A 16,558-nucleotide genomic window follows, 5' to 3' on the forward strand; every position below is an offset into this window, starting at 1 on the left:
AGCGATCTGAGATGAGTGCTCTGGAACCTACATACCAAATTTCATCAAGATACCTCAAAATTTACTCAAGTTATCGTGTTAACGGACGGACGGACGGACGGACATGGCTCAATCAAATTTTTTTTCGATCCTGATTATTTTGATATATGGAAGTCTATATCTATCTCGATTCCTTTATATATGTACAACCAACCGTTATCCAATCAAACTTAATATACTCTGTGAGCTCTGCTCAACTGAGTATAAAAATCGTTCTGCGGTCAGTGACTAAAGTTGAAAGGGTTTTGGAACATTCTTTAATTTGTTTGTATCCTTGCACTGATCCCTTTCATGTTTAAATGTAAGCCCTAGATACTAAGACATTGAGAGCCGGGAATTCCCATCCCTTCACAGTCTTCTTTAGATGTTACACAACTCAATGATAGATACCCAAATAGATCTTTAAACTTCACTTCACTCATAAGGAACTGCATTATATTTTTTTTATTGCACCTTCGCTGACAACGCACATTCGTATGTGTAACCCGCAAACTTTCATTATTTCGTCGCTGATCCACAAATGGGATTTGCGTCTTGTCATTGCAATAGTGCCTATGCATTAGACTGGGTCGATTTATTAACCGATATCGCGCCATCGATTTTTCGATAGGACTTGGGCTAAGGAAAAAAAGTTCCACCACGCCTGCGAAATTACATTTTTGGTTCGTAAAGGTTATACATATGAAATTTTTTTTAGTAGGTCATGAAAAAAACCTTAAAAATCAAAGTCGAAAAAAGTCAAAAAATGAAATTTCGCAGGGTATGTGTAGTGGAACTTTTTTTCCTGAACACAAATCCTATCGAAAGATCGATGGCGCGATATCGGTTAACTTTCGTCCATACAAATCGACCCAACCTAATTAAATAAAATAAGAAAAGTATTATTTTTTATCAAATAAAAATGTTTTCCGTGTTAAATTCGCTGAAAATTTCCTGAAAATTGAAATGAAAACAAAACAAAAACAATAAAAAGCATTGAAAAACAAATCAAAACAAACATATCTAATGCTTGTTTTTATTAGGTCAAAATGACTGACATCAAAACTGCAGCTTGACTGACCCTGACTGACCCTGTGGTCAGTTGGGGTCAAAGCCGTTTAATTCTGAACATTACTAACTCAAAGTCGATAAAGAACTTCATGGTCAAAATCCATGCTAAAATTTTGTGTTCATTTATTTCACAATCTATTTCGTTATTTTCCGTTGTTTTACACGCTGTGTCATTATATGATGATGGGACACCAGTCGGCAAACGAAAATAAAATGCCAACATGTTAGCAAATGAAATTTTAATGGCAAATGGGCAATTGTTGTTTTCATTTATTGGTCAACTTAGTTGTCACTTTGTAGTCAAAATCGACGGCACACCATTTGACATTGTATATAAACCGTTTTTGTTGACTTGGTCAAGCATTACAGTATTTGCCAAATTCAGTTGCATAGTGGAAAAGCGAACTGACTTAAACTTGACACTGCCTTCACTTCATTGATTTCGTCATGGCTTGACTTTCAGAAAATTCACTTTACATATGGGATAGCCCAAATACGTAGTTTCTTTTTCATTTTATTAGTTAGCGTGCACTTACTTTAACAGAACGTAGGGTTGTTGATTTACGAATCACACAATCATACTTCTAGTCACTAAGTGCTGTAGTGCGTTCGTTTGCAGCAATGTTGTACGTAGGGTAAAAAATTGTAAGGCTCATTTTTCTTTTATGTAGCTATTTCATAGAGCTACATTTAAGATTTTTTTAAAGCAAGTTACAATCCAATACGTTTAGTATTGTATCAGATTACATCTCTCCGACTTTAATTTATGATATATCTATATCCATATATAAATCTTTTAAAATAAAGTCGCTAATGTCATTGTAGGCCCATCACTTCACACAGAGTGCTCCGATTTTAAAACGGTTTTCTGCATTTCAAAGCTAAGCTACATGAGATTGACATTTTCGATATAATTTGAAGGTATATATTATAGTGGTGGGGAAATTTGCAAAATGTTCGGTTCCCGCAACATAAATGGTTAGAGGTTAAATATACTTATAAAGAAGGATGTATGTTTGCATACAACTTATGTACAACGGTGACGAACTGGACTGTTTTAGGACTTTGATTTCACATCACATTTTGACTTGATGACATTGGGCTGGTAGGTGCGGTATTCTGCCACTTTAGTAGGTCGGGGTGAAACCCTACCAAAATGGCTGGTAGGCTAATGCTGCACCTGCCCACGTCCCGTTAAAACCGTGGCGGGCCTCAAGGTACGTTCCGGCTCCGTCGCCGTTAAGTTGGTGGTGTAGGTGCGGTTGAAGATTTTCCCGCTTCGCGTCCGGTCTGGCTCTGAACGCATTACTCATAAGGTAATGCGTCAACCCTCGCGTGGCCTCCCTGCGTAGCATAGATAACCACGAGATCGTTAAAGGGCGACTACACAATCGGCTCCGGATAGCGGCCTTGAGGGGGGACTTTTTTAGAATGGACAATACTAATACGAATCCGCCAAGGATGGGGTGCGGAAGAAGAGCGCTTTTGATGGAAATCCGTCAAATCAATCTTCAGCACTCTAAGGCGGCTTCCGCAAATTTGTTGCTCTGCCTTGAAAAAGGCGGAGTGGATATAGTCCTTGTCCAGGAGCCGTGGCTGAGTAGTAACGGCAGTAAGATTTCTGGATTAAGGACTGGAAAATTCAACACCTTGGTGCATGGGGAGGCAAGTAGGCCTAGATCCTGTGTGCTTGTTAAAAAAGAGATTAAAGCTTTTATTCTCTCTAATTTCAGCAATGCTGACGTAACCATGGTCTGCCTCGAGCGAGGAAGTAATGAAATGTGGGTGGTCTCAGCGCACATGCCCCACGGGGACGTAGTGGGACCACCACCTGCGATACTGGGTGAAATCACCGCTGAAGCAAGGCGGAGAGGTGTTGGCGTGATCATCGGTGCCGATGCAAATGCCCATCATAGCATTTGGGGAAGCTCGGATACCAACACTAGAGGTGAGTCTTTATTTACTTTTATTGTAGATGAGGGACTTTGTATATGTAATAGGGGGAATGACCCGACTTTTATTACTGCGTTAAGGGAGGAGGTCCTGGACCTCACCCTGGTTAGTAGAGAACTGGAAGGTCGGATATCTGGATGGAGGGTTCTCAACGAGCACTCCTTCTCTGATCACCGATATATTCAGTTCTCAGTGAACGAAGAACGTCCCGGTAAAATATCTTTTAGGAACCCTAAAAGTACTAACTGGGACTTGTATTGTAGGAAGCTGGGAGAGCTACTGCCTGCAGTGCCTATCATTAGTTCGGGCCTGTCCGAATCTGAGATAGACGTTCTGGTGGAAAACTTCGCCTCGGCAAGCAATAGCGCCTTTCAGCTGTCCTGCCCATTGAAAACTTACAGGGGGAAGGGCAAGCCGCCCTGGTGGTCGGATTCTCTTGACGACCTAAGAGCGTCCAGTCGGCGGCTCTTCAACAGAGCCAGGAGGAGTAAATTACCCTCGGACTGGGAGCTCTATAAGGTGAGTCTGGGGATTTATAAATATGAAATAAGGATAGCCAAGCGAGATGCATGGCGAAGCTTCTGCGAAAACGTAGAAGGCTGCAATGAATCCGCGAGATTTAGAAAAATACTCTCTAGGAACCCCGCTCCTCTGGGGTATCTGAGAGATGATGGTGGGGACTGGTCGATGAGTAGCGAGGAGTCCCTAAGGCTTTTACTGGACAATCATTTTCCCGATGTCCCAGTTGCGCAGGGATCTTCGCCTGCATGGTCGGCGGTCGTTGGCCATGCAGAAGTGCCTGCCATTCCAATACGGGAAAGTCAGATAACCTGGGCTATAGGGTCGTTCAAGCCCTATAAGTCTCCGGGCCCGGATGGAATCATTCCTGCGCAGCTTCAAAGGTCTTTGGGGATTTCCTGCCGCTAGTTGGCCATCATATATACTAACTGCCTCAGGCTTAACTATATCCCGAAGTCTTGGCACACGGTTAGAGTTATTTTCATTCCGAAGGCCGGCAGAAGCTCTCATGTATCACCTAAGGATTTCAGGCCAATCAGTCTCTCGTCGTTTCTTCTTAAGACGTTTGAGCGGTTGATTGACCTGTACCTACGGGAAAGGATACCTCGGGGGTTACTGTCGGCTTCACAACATGCGTACTGCAAGGGCAGATCGACGGAAACGGCTCTCCATTCGATTGTAAAGCAAATAGAGGGGTCCCTAGAACACAAAGAGTATGCTCTGGGTGCCTTTCAAGACATCGAGGGAGCTTTTAACAATGTCTTACCGGGGTCAATCGAAAGAGCTCTGGTGGGTTTAGGAGTCGAGGCGGCTCTGGTTGAATTTATTAGCAAACTTCTATGCGGCAGAATTGTCGCAGCGGAGTGGGGAGGGGCCATAATTAAGAGGAAGGTGTGCAGGGGCACGCCACAGGGGGGTGTCCTATCTCCTCTCCTCTGGGTTGTGGTAGTCAACGAGCTTCTTGTGGAGCTGGAAGCCAATGGTTGTCGGATGGTTGCCTATGCAGATGACCTCGCTATCCTAGTCAGAGGCAAATTTCTGGGCGCCCTGCGCGATGTTCTTCAGGGCTACCTGGATACTGTGGCTAGGTGGGCTGAATCATGTGGATTGGCGGTCAACCCGGGAAAAACGGAATTGGTCCTTTTCACAAGAAGATATAAGGTGCCCGATTTCAGAACTCCCTCGATTGGAGGGGTACCGTTGGTACTTTCTGATAGGGTTAAATATTTGGGGATTGTTTTGGACAAGAAACTGTCCTGGAGACCCAATGTGGAAGATCGGGCCAGGAAGGCCGCCATTGCCTTGTACTGCTGCAGAGGAGCTATCGGAAAGAGATGGGGACTCTCGCCAAGAATAGTACACTGGCTTTATGAGATGGTGGTCAAACCGATTCTGCTATATGGGGTGCTGGTCTGGTGGAAAGCACTGGACACGGCGAGCACCTCCAAAATATTAGTGTCAGTGCAACGGACGGCGCTGATCGGTATCAGTGGCGCTCTCAGAACAACGCCTACCTTGGCACTGAACGTCATGCTGAACATATACCCAGTAGATATTGCGGGAAAGGCGGCCGCGGCAAGGTCGTTGGTCAGGCTTCGTGATATGGGATATAGACTTTCTGACCGCGGACACTCTAGCCTTCTTACCAGTTTCGACTTCATCCCGGACAGAACGGACTACTGTATGCCGATAACAGCTCCCTATACAACCTTCACCCCAGTTATTCCAGAGAGAGAGGATTGGGGAAGAGGAATTATCTGTGGCATGGGACCGGTTAACTTGTTCACGGATGGGTCAAAGCTGGATGGAAAGGTTGGTGGGGGGGTCTTTTGTCAAGAGCTAAATTTAAGCCGCAAGTTTAAGTTGGCTGATCACTGCAGTGTATTCCAAGCGGAAATTGCTGCGATTAAGGATGCGGTGGATGGAATGCTATCCAGTGCTACCACGGTTAGGGAATTTAACATCTACTCTGATAGCCAATCGGCTATCAAGGCCTTGAGCTCAACTACAGTGCGATCGAGGGTGGTCTGGGAGTGCCTGACCTCGCTTGCGATTGCATCGAATTATTTTACAATTAAGATTATCTGGGTCCCGGGCCATAGTGATATCCCGGGTAACTGTCAAGCGGATCTCTTAGCCCGCATCGGTACAACTGAACCGGATGAAGATGGCTGTAGGGACTTCGGGATCCCGCTGGCCACCTGTGGATTGCTCCTCCATAGCTGGGCCTCGAATCAGCTCAGCAAACGTTGGGCGGATACCACGTCTTGCAGGGTAGCAAGATCTTTCTGGCCGAAAGTGGATGGCAGGAGGTCTGCTGAAATAATTGGGTTCACTAAGGCTCACCTATCAATGGTCATTGGGGTTTTGACAGGGCACTGTCCCATGGGTATCCATGCGGTACGTCTCAATATACTGGAAACTCCATCCTGCTGCAGCTGTATGGAGGATGATGAGGTGGAATCACCAAATCACTTTATGCTTGATTGTCCAGCTTTTGCCAGAATTAGGCGAAAGTACTTCGGTCGCGACTCACTTGGATCTCCCGAGGATATATCCAAAGTTGAGATCGGTATCATTCGGAGCTTTATCGTTGCTACCCAACGATTCTCTAAGTAGCTGGATCTAGGTCACCGTTATTTTTGGTGTATGTGGTATCACAACGGACCTTCGTGTTGTCCAAGTGAGCTATCCTTATCAGGGCAGCTACCACCTAACCTATCCTATCCTATCCTATGTACTCCGAAATCATTCCCCGATTTTGATCAAATTTGCAGGGTCGCTTCATCGCAAACTCAAGAGGATTCCTATCAAATCCCTTCCTGGAAAGGGGACCCGGGAACGATCCATTCCAACTAATTCTATTCACGGTTCGATTTGCCTGAAATTAGGTATTTAAGCAGCCCTTTGTCTGGATTAGTATTTACGAGACTTTTTCCGGGGAGCGGACCAGGGACTGACTGGGACTAAGACAGGGACTCCGGCGGGGACTTGGGCTTTGACTGGGGCTGGGACTGTAACTGGAACTGGGGCTGGGAATAAGGGATGGTGAAGAATAAGAACTATAGAGAGAAAAGAATGACGGAGAAAGAAACTGAGAAAGATATGGAGTTCGACGAAGATAGAGAAGAAAATACGGAGAAGGAGAAAGGGACGTATAGAAAGAGAAAAACAGAGGGACGAGTGAATAAAAGGACAAGGAAAATGGGGAGGAAGATTTTGAGATAAAAGCTTATGTAGATAGATCAAAGTTAAGACAGAACAACGTATGCCAGGTCTGCTTATATTTATAGATAAATGATATGAAAATTGATTTTTTTTACTTTTTAGAACTTTTTATGTTCTGCTTGCTTGGCTCATTATCAATATATGCAAAAACGTGTACGAATGGGATAAATTAAACAACACGTGTCTCTTAAAGGTAAATAATTTTATTTTGTAGCTTATAATTGCGTTTTCAAAGCACTTTACGGAAACTAAAGTAGTATTGTGTGTTACTGAATTATAAAAATCAATAAGAACAAAAATGAATACCCAGCAGAAAAAACGAACGGTGCTGAACGGGTACAAATCGGATGAAGAGCGTGACATTTAGTACTCACACTTGTACCAGTAGCGCTTAGGGTCGAGCTAGGTTTATATATTTAAATAAATTAATTAAAGGCTGCGACTATTTCAAAACCACCTGCGACTGAGTTAGTTAACGACGCGTTCAAAAGGCAAGTTCAGTGTAGACACTTTTAAAGCATTCATAATTGGTTCAGTCTCCCGATATTCATCCGATTAGCACCAGTTCGGAGGTAGTCATTAAGGGCCTTTTTACCATCTCCAGCTAAGGTAGATCTTATCTGGAGGATAGCTACCTATCAGATAGATTCATTTGACACTTATGTTTTCACCAACACAGGGTGACCTACCAAGGGTTAAATCGATAAGTAGAACAAAACATCTTTTGTGAATACACGAAAATTGGCCAAACAGTTAACTTTTTTTACACTATGTTAGGAAATGCACATAACAGAGACGCGAGTATGTAGAAAATAGAAATTTGTATATGTAAACAAAATAAATGTAAGGCGCGATAACCTCCGAAGAGATCTAAGGCCGAGCTTCTCTTCTAATATGCGTCGTGCTCCTCTTGATTTTCTCTACAAATTGGCCGGACGGGACCTACTTGTTTTATGCCGACTCTGAACGGCATCTGCAGGCAGATGAGTTTTCACTGAGAGCTTTTCATGGCAGAAATATACTCGGAGCGCTTCCCAAACACTGCCGAGGGGCGACCCCGCTTAGAAAAATTGTCTTCTAATTGAAAAACCTTATTTCTAAAATTTTGATGTTGCTTTGCCAGGGATGGGAACCCAGGGCATAAGGTGTGGTAGGCGGAGCACGCTACCATCACGCCACGATGGCCGCCAATTTGTATATGTATCTTAGAAAAAAGGGACGGACCTAAATCTATTGCGAAACTGTCGCTTTGCGTGATTGTCTCTCATTTTTTCTGTAGGGTATATACAATGTTACCCGAACTTAGGCTACTTTCTGTTTTTGTTTTGTTATTTGGAATGGTATAATGTGTTTTGTGTGTGTGTGGAAATTTCGCTGAAAAAATCGGCATAGATTGCAAGTATAAAAGGTGTGAAAAATTTTAATATCACATTGTCAGTTTCAGCGTTGAAGACGTAAGTGATATTTTGTTGTAATTTCTTCAAGTTAATACTTTACAAAATGCTGAAACATCTGATTGCTAAGTAAGTAACTAAATTATATTATCCTTTCAGAAAAAAATAGTATCGTAAATTAAAAGATATTTTAAGAGTCAAATCGATATATGAGTAAAGCACATACTGCTATATGTCCTTTGGTTTAAATTTAGAGAAATATATATGTACATCCTGTTTTTGCATTTTTCCTTTATTTAAATCAGATATAGTACAGTTAGTGGCATAGGTCCTAGAAAGCTTTATCAAAAGGACGAACTTATTTTATAAGATAGGTCCTGCTTTTAAATATTATTTCTCAGTTTGATCGTTAAACAAACACAATGGACGCATATAGTATATTTGGGGTCCTCACAGACCAGCTAGTTAACACAACCAGCTAACATAACTTTATTGAGCGCGCTGAATCTGATTTCTAATAGGCTATTGGCTACATTCAATGCGTTCACACGCAAACTAAATTTCAAAATACCGAGGGGATCGATTCGGCCACGTTATCAAATTGGTGATTTATTTCTGCAGTCGGTTGAAAAACATATCTATGTATGCCTTTGCAAAGTTTTCCTTCCAGATATTTTTCGATAATTTTATCGTCTATCACCAGAAAGTAACTAATTCGATACGTTTTGCAGTTACTACGGCGATATAAACTCATTTCCTAAATAATTTGACAGAATTTTGGCCTCTAAGCAGATATTTAGGCGATCGTTAACTGTAGCGTTTTGAATTTTTCTTTGTTTCGATAATTTATATGGCGAATGGTCCAAACAGAGATTTTTTGCAAATAATTGCAAAACTTAAAATTTTTCTCTAGTCTATGCTTTCGCAGGAACACACTTTTGCACTTTCATTTGTATAAAAAACATAGAAAACATATAGTTTTTCTAATTATTGTGAAAAACTTTTTAAACACAACAGCAAAGTAAGTCGGTAAAACATTTTCTAGGATTTCTGAATTTCTGTACCCAAGTTCTTTATATTTGTGTTCGGGTGCAAGCGAACTCAGATGAGAGCTATGGAGACAAAATAAGGGAAAATCACCATGTAGGAAAATGAACCTAGAGTAACCCTGGAATGTGTTTGTATGAAATGTGTATCAAATGGAAGGTATTAATGAGTATTTTAAAAGGGAGTGGGCCTTAGTTCTCTAGGTGGACGCCTTTTCGAGATATATCCATAAAGGTGGACCAGGCCTGACTCGAGAATTTGTTTGTACGATATGGGTATCAAATGAAATGTGTTAATGTGTATTTTAAAAGGGCGTGGGCCTTAGTTCTATAGGTGGACGCCTTTTCAAGATATCGCCATAAAGGTGGACCTGGGGTGACTCTAGAATTTGTTTGTACGATATGGGTATCAAATGAAATGTGTTAATGTGTATTTTAAAAGGGCGTGGGCCTTAGTTGTATAGGTGGACGCCTTTTCAAAATATCGCCTAACGGTGGATCAGGGGTGACTCTAGAATTTGTTTGTATGATATGGGTAGTAGCAAATGAAAGGTGTTAATGAGTATTTTAAAAAGGAGTGGGCCTTTGTTCTATAGGTGGACGCCTTTTCAAGATATCGCCATAAAGGTGGACCAGGGGTGACTCTAGAATTTGTTTGTACGATATGGGTATCAAATGAAATGTGTTAATGTGTATTTTAAAAGGGCGTGGGCCTTAGTTCTATAGGTGGACGCCTTTTCAAGATATCGCCATAAAGGTGGACCAGGGGTGACTCTAGAATTTGTTTGTACGATATGGGTATCAAATGAAATGTGTTAATGTGTATTTTAAAAGGGCGTGGGCCTTAGTTCTATAGGTGGACGCCTTTTTAAGATATCGCCATAAAGGTGGACCTGGGGTGACTCTAGAATTTGTTTGTACGATATGGGTATCAAATGAAATGTGTTAATGTGTATTTTAAAAGGGCGTGGGCCTTAGTTGTATAGGTGGACGCCTTTTCAAAATATCGCCTAACGGTGGATCAGGGGTGACTCTAGAATTTGTTTGTATGATATGGGTAGTAGCAAATGAAAGGTGTTAATGAGTATTTTAAAAAGGAGTGGGCCTTTGTTCTATAGGTGGACGCCTTTTCAAGATATCGCCATAAAGGTGGACCAGGGGTGACTCTAGAATTTGTTTGTACGATATGGGTATCAAATGAAATGTGTTAATGTGTATTTTAAAAGGGCGTGGGCCTTAGTTCTATAGGTGGACGCCTTTTCAAGATATCGCCATAAAGGTGGACCAGGGCTGACTCTAGAATTTGTTTGTACGATATGGGTATCAAATGAAATGTGTTAATGTGTATTTTAAAAGGGCGTGGGCCTTAGTTCTATAGGTGGACGCCTTTTCAAAATATCGCCATAACGGTGGACCAGGGGTGACTCTAGAATTTGTTTGTATGATATGGGTAGTAGCAAATAAAAGGTGTTAATGAGTATTTTAAAAGGGAGTGGTGGTAGTTGTATATGTGAAGGTGTTTTCGAGATATTGACCAAAATGTGGACCAGGGTGACCCAGAACATTATCTGTCGGGTACCGCTAATTTATTTATATATGTAATACCACGAACATTATTCCTGCCAAGATTCTAAGGGCTTTTGATTTCGTCCTGCAGAACTTTTTCATTTTCTTCTACTTAATATGGTAGGTGTCACACCCATTTTACAAAGCTTTTTTCTAAAGTTATATTTTGCGCCAATAAACCAATCCAATTACCATGTTTTATCCCTTTTTTCGTATTTGGTATAGAATTATGAAATTTTTTCATTTTTCGTAACTTTCGATATCGAAAAAGTGGGCGTGTCATAACCGGATTTCGGCCATATTTTACACCAATACAAAGTGAGTTCAGATAATTTTTTTTAAGTGGGCGTGGCCGTTCTTCGTTCTTCAACGACTGCCAAATTACAGCTTACAAAATATTAAAATTACCTTCTTTTAAAAGTGGGCGGTGCCACGCCTGTTGTCCAAAATTTTACTAATTTTCTAATCTGCGTCATAAGTTCAACTCACCTACCAAGTTTCATCGCTTTATTCGTCTTTGGTAATGAATTATCGCACTTTTTCGGGTTTTCGAAATTTTCGATATCGAAAAAGTGGGCGTGGTTATAGTTCGATATAGTTCATTTTAAATATCGATCTGAGATGAGTGCCCAGGAACCTACATATCAGATGAGATACCTCAAAACGGACAGACGGACGTATGGCTCAATCAAATTTTTTTCGATACTGATGATTTTGATATATGGAAGTCTATATCTATCTCGATTCCTTTATACCTGTAAAACCAACCGTTATCCAATCAAAGTTAATATACTCTGTGAGCTCTGCTCAACTGAGTATAAAAACAACAATGTTACACGTGTGGCACTTTATATTTTGTTAAGTTTCTCTAGACTTTTTTGACTCTAATTTAAATATATTTTTCTTTCCGTATGTTTCCGCATTCTTGGAGGCTGCAAGTCTTCTATTATTTATATTTCCGTAGGAATATATGCAACTGTTTCATCTACTACAAAGTTTTATTTAACTATCAAATGCAACTCAGCTTAAAGTACTCTTACGTACCAAAAACATGCAACTCTAGACCTGAGATTTACGAGCGAGGCTGTTTGAATTTTGACATTTATCCCTTAGTTGACACACTTTGTATTGTACACAATGATTGTGAAAGTACTATATTTTCTCTGTTTTAAATATGAGTCCACACATATCAAAAGTGCCTAACTCCACAAATGGCATTCTTACTAGTGTTTCGTGTATTATACATTAGACGATCAAATCAAAAGTTTTTAATAAAACAAGCAAGGTTAAGACAAAATAAGGGAAAATCAACATTTAGGAAAATGAACCTAGGGTAACCCTGGAATGTGTTTGTATGGCATGGGTATCAAATGAGAGGTGGTAATGATTATTTTAAAAGGGAGAGGGCCTTATTTCGCAATAAGGTGAACCAGGGGTGACTCAAGAATGTGTTTGTACGTTATGGGTATCAAATTAAAGGTATAAATGGGGGTTTTCAAAGGAAGTGGCCTTTAGTTTTATATGTGAAGGCGTTTTCAAGATATCGACCAAAATGTGGACCAGGGAGACCAAGAACATCATTTGTCGGGTACCGCTAATTTATTTATATATGTACGAACAGTATTCTTGCCATGACAACAGAGCACACAGACCTTGCTGCCAACGACCCAAGGCTCGTGGGCTAGAACGACGTCCTCATATGTTGTGCTGTGGCGTAATATTAGCGCAGCCGAAGCTTCCTTAGAGTGGTGCAGGTTTATGTGCAGTACCTGCGCGCTCGTTAACGGTCGGTTTCAGCATCGACGTCCATCCTCCGCTGATCCGCATCGTCGTATCCTCCTCCACGATAGTATCGTCGAATTCAGCATCCGACGGATCTAATTTCAACAGAAGTTGCTCGTCCATGCTAGTAAAGAACTGGCCCGCAATCTCAGATACCGAGAATGTATCGCTCTCGCTGAGTGCTAGTTTTATATCGGCCCCATGCCCACTCAAAGTGTTGCAGGGGTCCTCGCGATTTGTTGTGGCGGTTGCGGGTTCGCTCGAGGCGGTGCCCCCAATCACCAGATTTTCAGTCGGCTAAGAAGTTCTTAAAAAACAATAAAAAACTATTAGTCCTGAACGCTGACAATGGCAACGTAACAGTTCTGATGGAAAAATCTGATTACGATAAAAAATTACAGGAAATGGTAAACGATATTTCCTCATATGGGGGTTTGAAACGCGCCCCACAAACAAGTTACAGGACAAGAATAATGAAATTGTAGAAAAACTTTTTAAAAAAATGTGATAAATATAAAAGAAAAATATAGTCTCCTTAGTACACTGCCAATACGCCTAGGTTGTATGGTTTGACGAAAATCCATAAAGAGGGAGTTCCACTTAGACCCATATGCTCGTCCGTTAATTCTCCGTCGTATAATTTATGTAAATATTGTAACGAATTTAGTGAAACTCCGTTTGTTTTACACCTTCTGCTAAAGTTCGAACTGCTAAATTGTCGAAAAAATAACTCCAATATTTGGTAATGCAAAATGGTCTTTATTAGATTACTTTGGGAGTAGTACAATTATACTTCACAATTATACTTCACTTCGCAACTGATAGCGTGTTTAAATCAAACTGCTTACTGACTAATCAGCTTTCGCTGCTTTTATACTCTCTGTTGCTCGTTCACCCATTTCTACTGAGGCCTAGTAACTTCGAGAACTTCACGCCTGGTTATCAAACATATATGTAAATGTATATTTGTAGTTTATAGTCTCTCGCATAGCCACATGCATGTGTATATGTGAGTACTACTTCAGCTGATGGTGAGTATCCCTCTGCTGCCTTTTGTGTCCATGATGATTGATTTGTTTACGTACATACTGCTTATTATCGGCTTAGTGATGGTAGTATCGCTTACGAATACTAATATTCGTCACACTGCCCTCCACCTAAGTCTAATCGTCCCGATCAGATAAATCTCTCGATCTAACCGCTGCTAGCCTCTCCAAGTGAATCACCATTCTATTTCGTGGTTTCCCAATTGTTTGTATGCGGTAGACGACATCACTGATCCTCTTCACAACTCTGTACGGGCCTCCTAAATTGCACCTAAATTTGGACGGAACACCTTTCCGCCGGTGAGGGTTGTATAGCAGTACCAAATCTCCCTCCAGGAAACCTTCCGGATTATTGTTCTTGTCGTACCTGTGTTTCATCCTACTACTCATTATCCTGAACCGTTCCGTCACACTGTGTTGTTTGGCGAATGAACTACTTCGCAGAGCTTTATCTTGACGAAATGACTTTGCATCCTCAGTATAGTCTTGACAGTTCACAACAGTAGTGCGTCCTGGCTTGAAATTACCCTTGTATTCTTTCTGGGAAATTCTTTCCTTCGTTTTAGTGCGTCCATTTGGTTTTGTCAATGCCAGTGTTTCTCTCGCAGATACCTTTGATTTTGCTTTATTTGGCCCATTCGTTCCACCAACCTTTACCTTTGACTTTCGTGGTCTTTGTCGAGTCTCCTCCACCAGCACTCGCTTACTGCTGCACCCTTTCTCCAAACTGAAGTTAAGTGGCACATCCTGGTTCGCATAGCGCATAATCCTTCTCTGCATATCGATCCTGATGTCATGGTCAACTAAGAAGTCCACTTCCACTCCTACTGAAACACGTATTTTCCTTATAGCAGAAAATATTCCTAGTAAAAAATGGACGGGATTGGTTAAATACCACGGCAAATTAGATATAAAACAAGTTTAAAAGGGTCGTAGATTAGAATAATAAGCTATAACTTAGCAAAAAATAGTTTGGAATCAATGATATTTTACTTATCAAGTTTTATTGTAAGAGGAAATGGGGAGCCATTTTTTTTTTAAACGGGCGGTGACACGTGTTATGTAGAAAAGTAATTTATCTGAAATGAAATATACAATTAAAGTTCACCCTGAGTATATAATGTTCGGTTACACCCGAACTTACACACCTTTACTTGTTATATTTTATATTTACCTTAAGAATTGCTTAGATATGTACATCTGTTCACTATATATTTCTTATCTTATAAAGCCAATTATTTGGAGATTACGAATGGGATAAGATTACTGTTCAACCCCATTCATGAAAGGTATGAAGTCTTCGGCACAGCCGAAGACAGTCCCGTACTTACTTGTTTTTTTGCGATTTTGCGAAGTGGAATTCCGGTTACAGTTAAGATAATTATTGTGCTTTTGTAGGGTCCTCTCCTTCATTGCCAGGAAGGAGGCGTATCAGTTCGACGAGGGCTCTCGTCACTTGGCCTCGAGCGGTCATGATTGCGACCACTTGAATTCGGTCGTAGGAGCCAAGGTGGACTTTGGCCATCCTGCCCAGTCTCCATTCATTCGGGGGGAGGTTGTCTTCCTTTATGCTCATCAAATCCCCGATTTTCATATTTGTTTTTGGGTGCCTCCATTTGTTAAGCTTTTGGAGTTCGATTAGGTTGATGACCGATGGTGGGTTTTCGCTGGCATCGGGTTGGGGAGGAGCAAGTAGTGCCTTTCAATTAGGAAATGACAGGCGTTAGTGGTTCCATATCGACTTTATAATTTGAGGATGGGGTTAAGGGTCGAAAATTGAGACAATACTTCATTCTGCGCAATAACGTGGCAAATTCCTCGAATGTTTATTTAGAGTTTTGAGATATTTTCGTGAAATGTGTTGTGAAACTTTTGATTCCTCCTTCCCACAACCCCCCCCCCTCCCCCCCATGTGAGCAGCCTCAGCATGGATAAAAAGCCACGCTATTTCTTGGGTGGGAGTAAAGAGCTAGGATCTTGAGGCGGGCATCGGTTAATTTAAGGCAAATTCTGCTCTAAGCACCCGAGCTGCCCCGACGAAGTTAGTTCCGTTCCACATGGATGGCCTTCGTAGAGAAGCAGATCCAACCAAATACGGTCTCTTGAGCGATGAGAGTCCCTAGATTATCTTTTTTGATACCCCCTAACATGATTTGGACGTAAATGTCACCGTCTAAAATAAGGTCGACTGATTCGTTAATAAAGAACCGTTTGTCCGCTAATATGATATTAGGGAAAGCTTGTAATGCGGCTGGATTTGCCTGACAGGTTTGGAGGTTTCACTTTCGCGGATACCTGATTAGTGATACCAGTGACAGCCTAGTAGGCGGCAAGTTGATACGGCCTTTGAGCCTTTCTGTAATAAAGGTGCATTCGGGCCCAGAATCATTTAAGGCGCGCGCCGAAAAATTTGTATTATTGTAAAATACGTTGACGTGTGCTGTACCTAGTAAGGCTTCCGTATTTTATATTGGAAGCTGAGAAACATGATGTGACATTATTGACATTGTTGTTGTGCTTATTTGCCGCATCACGCCTCTGCATTGCTTCGGCCGAAGTGCTTGGGATGTTGTCATTGGGGTATGATCCTTTTGGCCTACCCGCAGGTGTAGATGCAATTGCCTGAATATGTAGGAGCGTGTGATGTCGTAGGTGGCAAGTGCTGTAGTTATATTAGCTAGTACACTTAGACACAGTATGTCCCGACGAGAGGCACTTGATACAACTGTTGTTACTTTTAATAAAGTGTAATCTGTTATGGGAATTTTTTTACGGAACCTTGGACAGCTTATGAGTTTGGGCTCGTTGAACTTGCACATACTGCACGCGCGCTTGGCCACGCTTCTTTGAAAGGCGCCAAGCTTTCGGCGCGAAGAATCGGTAGACTGTCTACCATTCTGCTGTTTCGGGGGGCTTTACTAGTATCGCTACCGGT

The 16,558-nt window shown here is 41.5% G+C and overlaps 1 protein-coding gene across 1 annotated transcript in view; it reads left to right on the forward strand.

Moving 5' to 3' along the window:
* Positions 1-8,219: 8,219 nt before the first annotated feature.
* Positions 8,220-16,558, forward strand: part of LOC137250572 (uncharacterized) — a 77,928-nt gene continuing 69,589 nt past the window's right edge. The window contains exon 1 of the mRNA XM_067783628.1: positions 8,220-8,312. Coding sequence (XP_067639729.1) covers positions 8,290-8,312 — 23 coding nt within the window. The 5' untranslated portion in view covers positions 8,220-8,289. The remainder of the gene's footprint in view (positions 8,313-16,558) is intronic.

The sequence above is a fragment of the Eurosta solidaginis genome, chromosome 1, assembly GCF_040869045.1.
Source record: "Eurosta solidaginis isolate ZX-2024a chromosome 1, ASM4086904v1, whole genome shotgun sequence".
In the NCBI taxonomy this organism is placed as follows: Eukaryota; Metazoa; Arthropoda; class Insecta; order Diptera; family Tephritidae; genus Eurosta; species Eurosta solidaginis.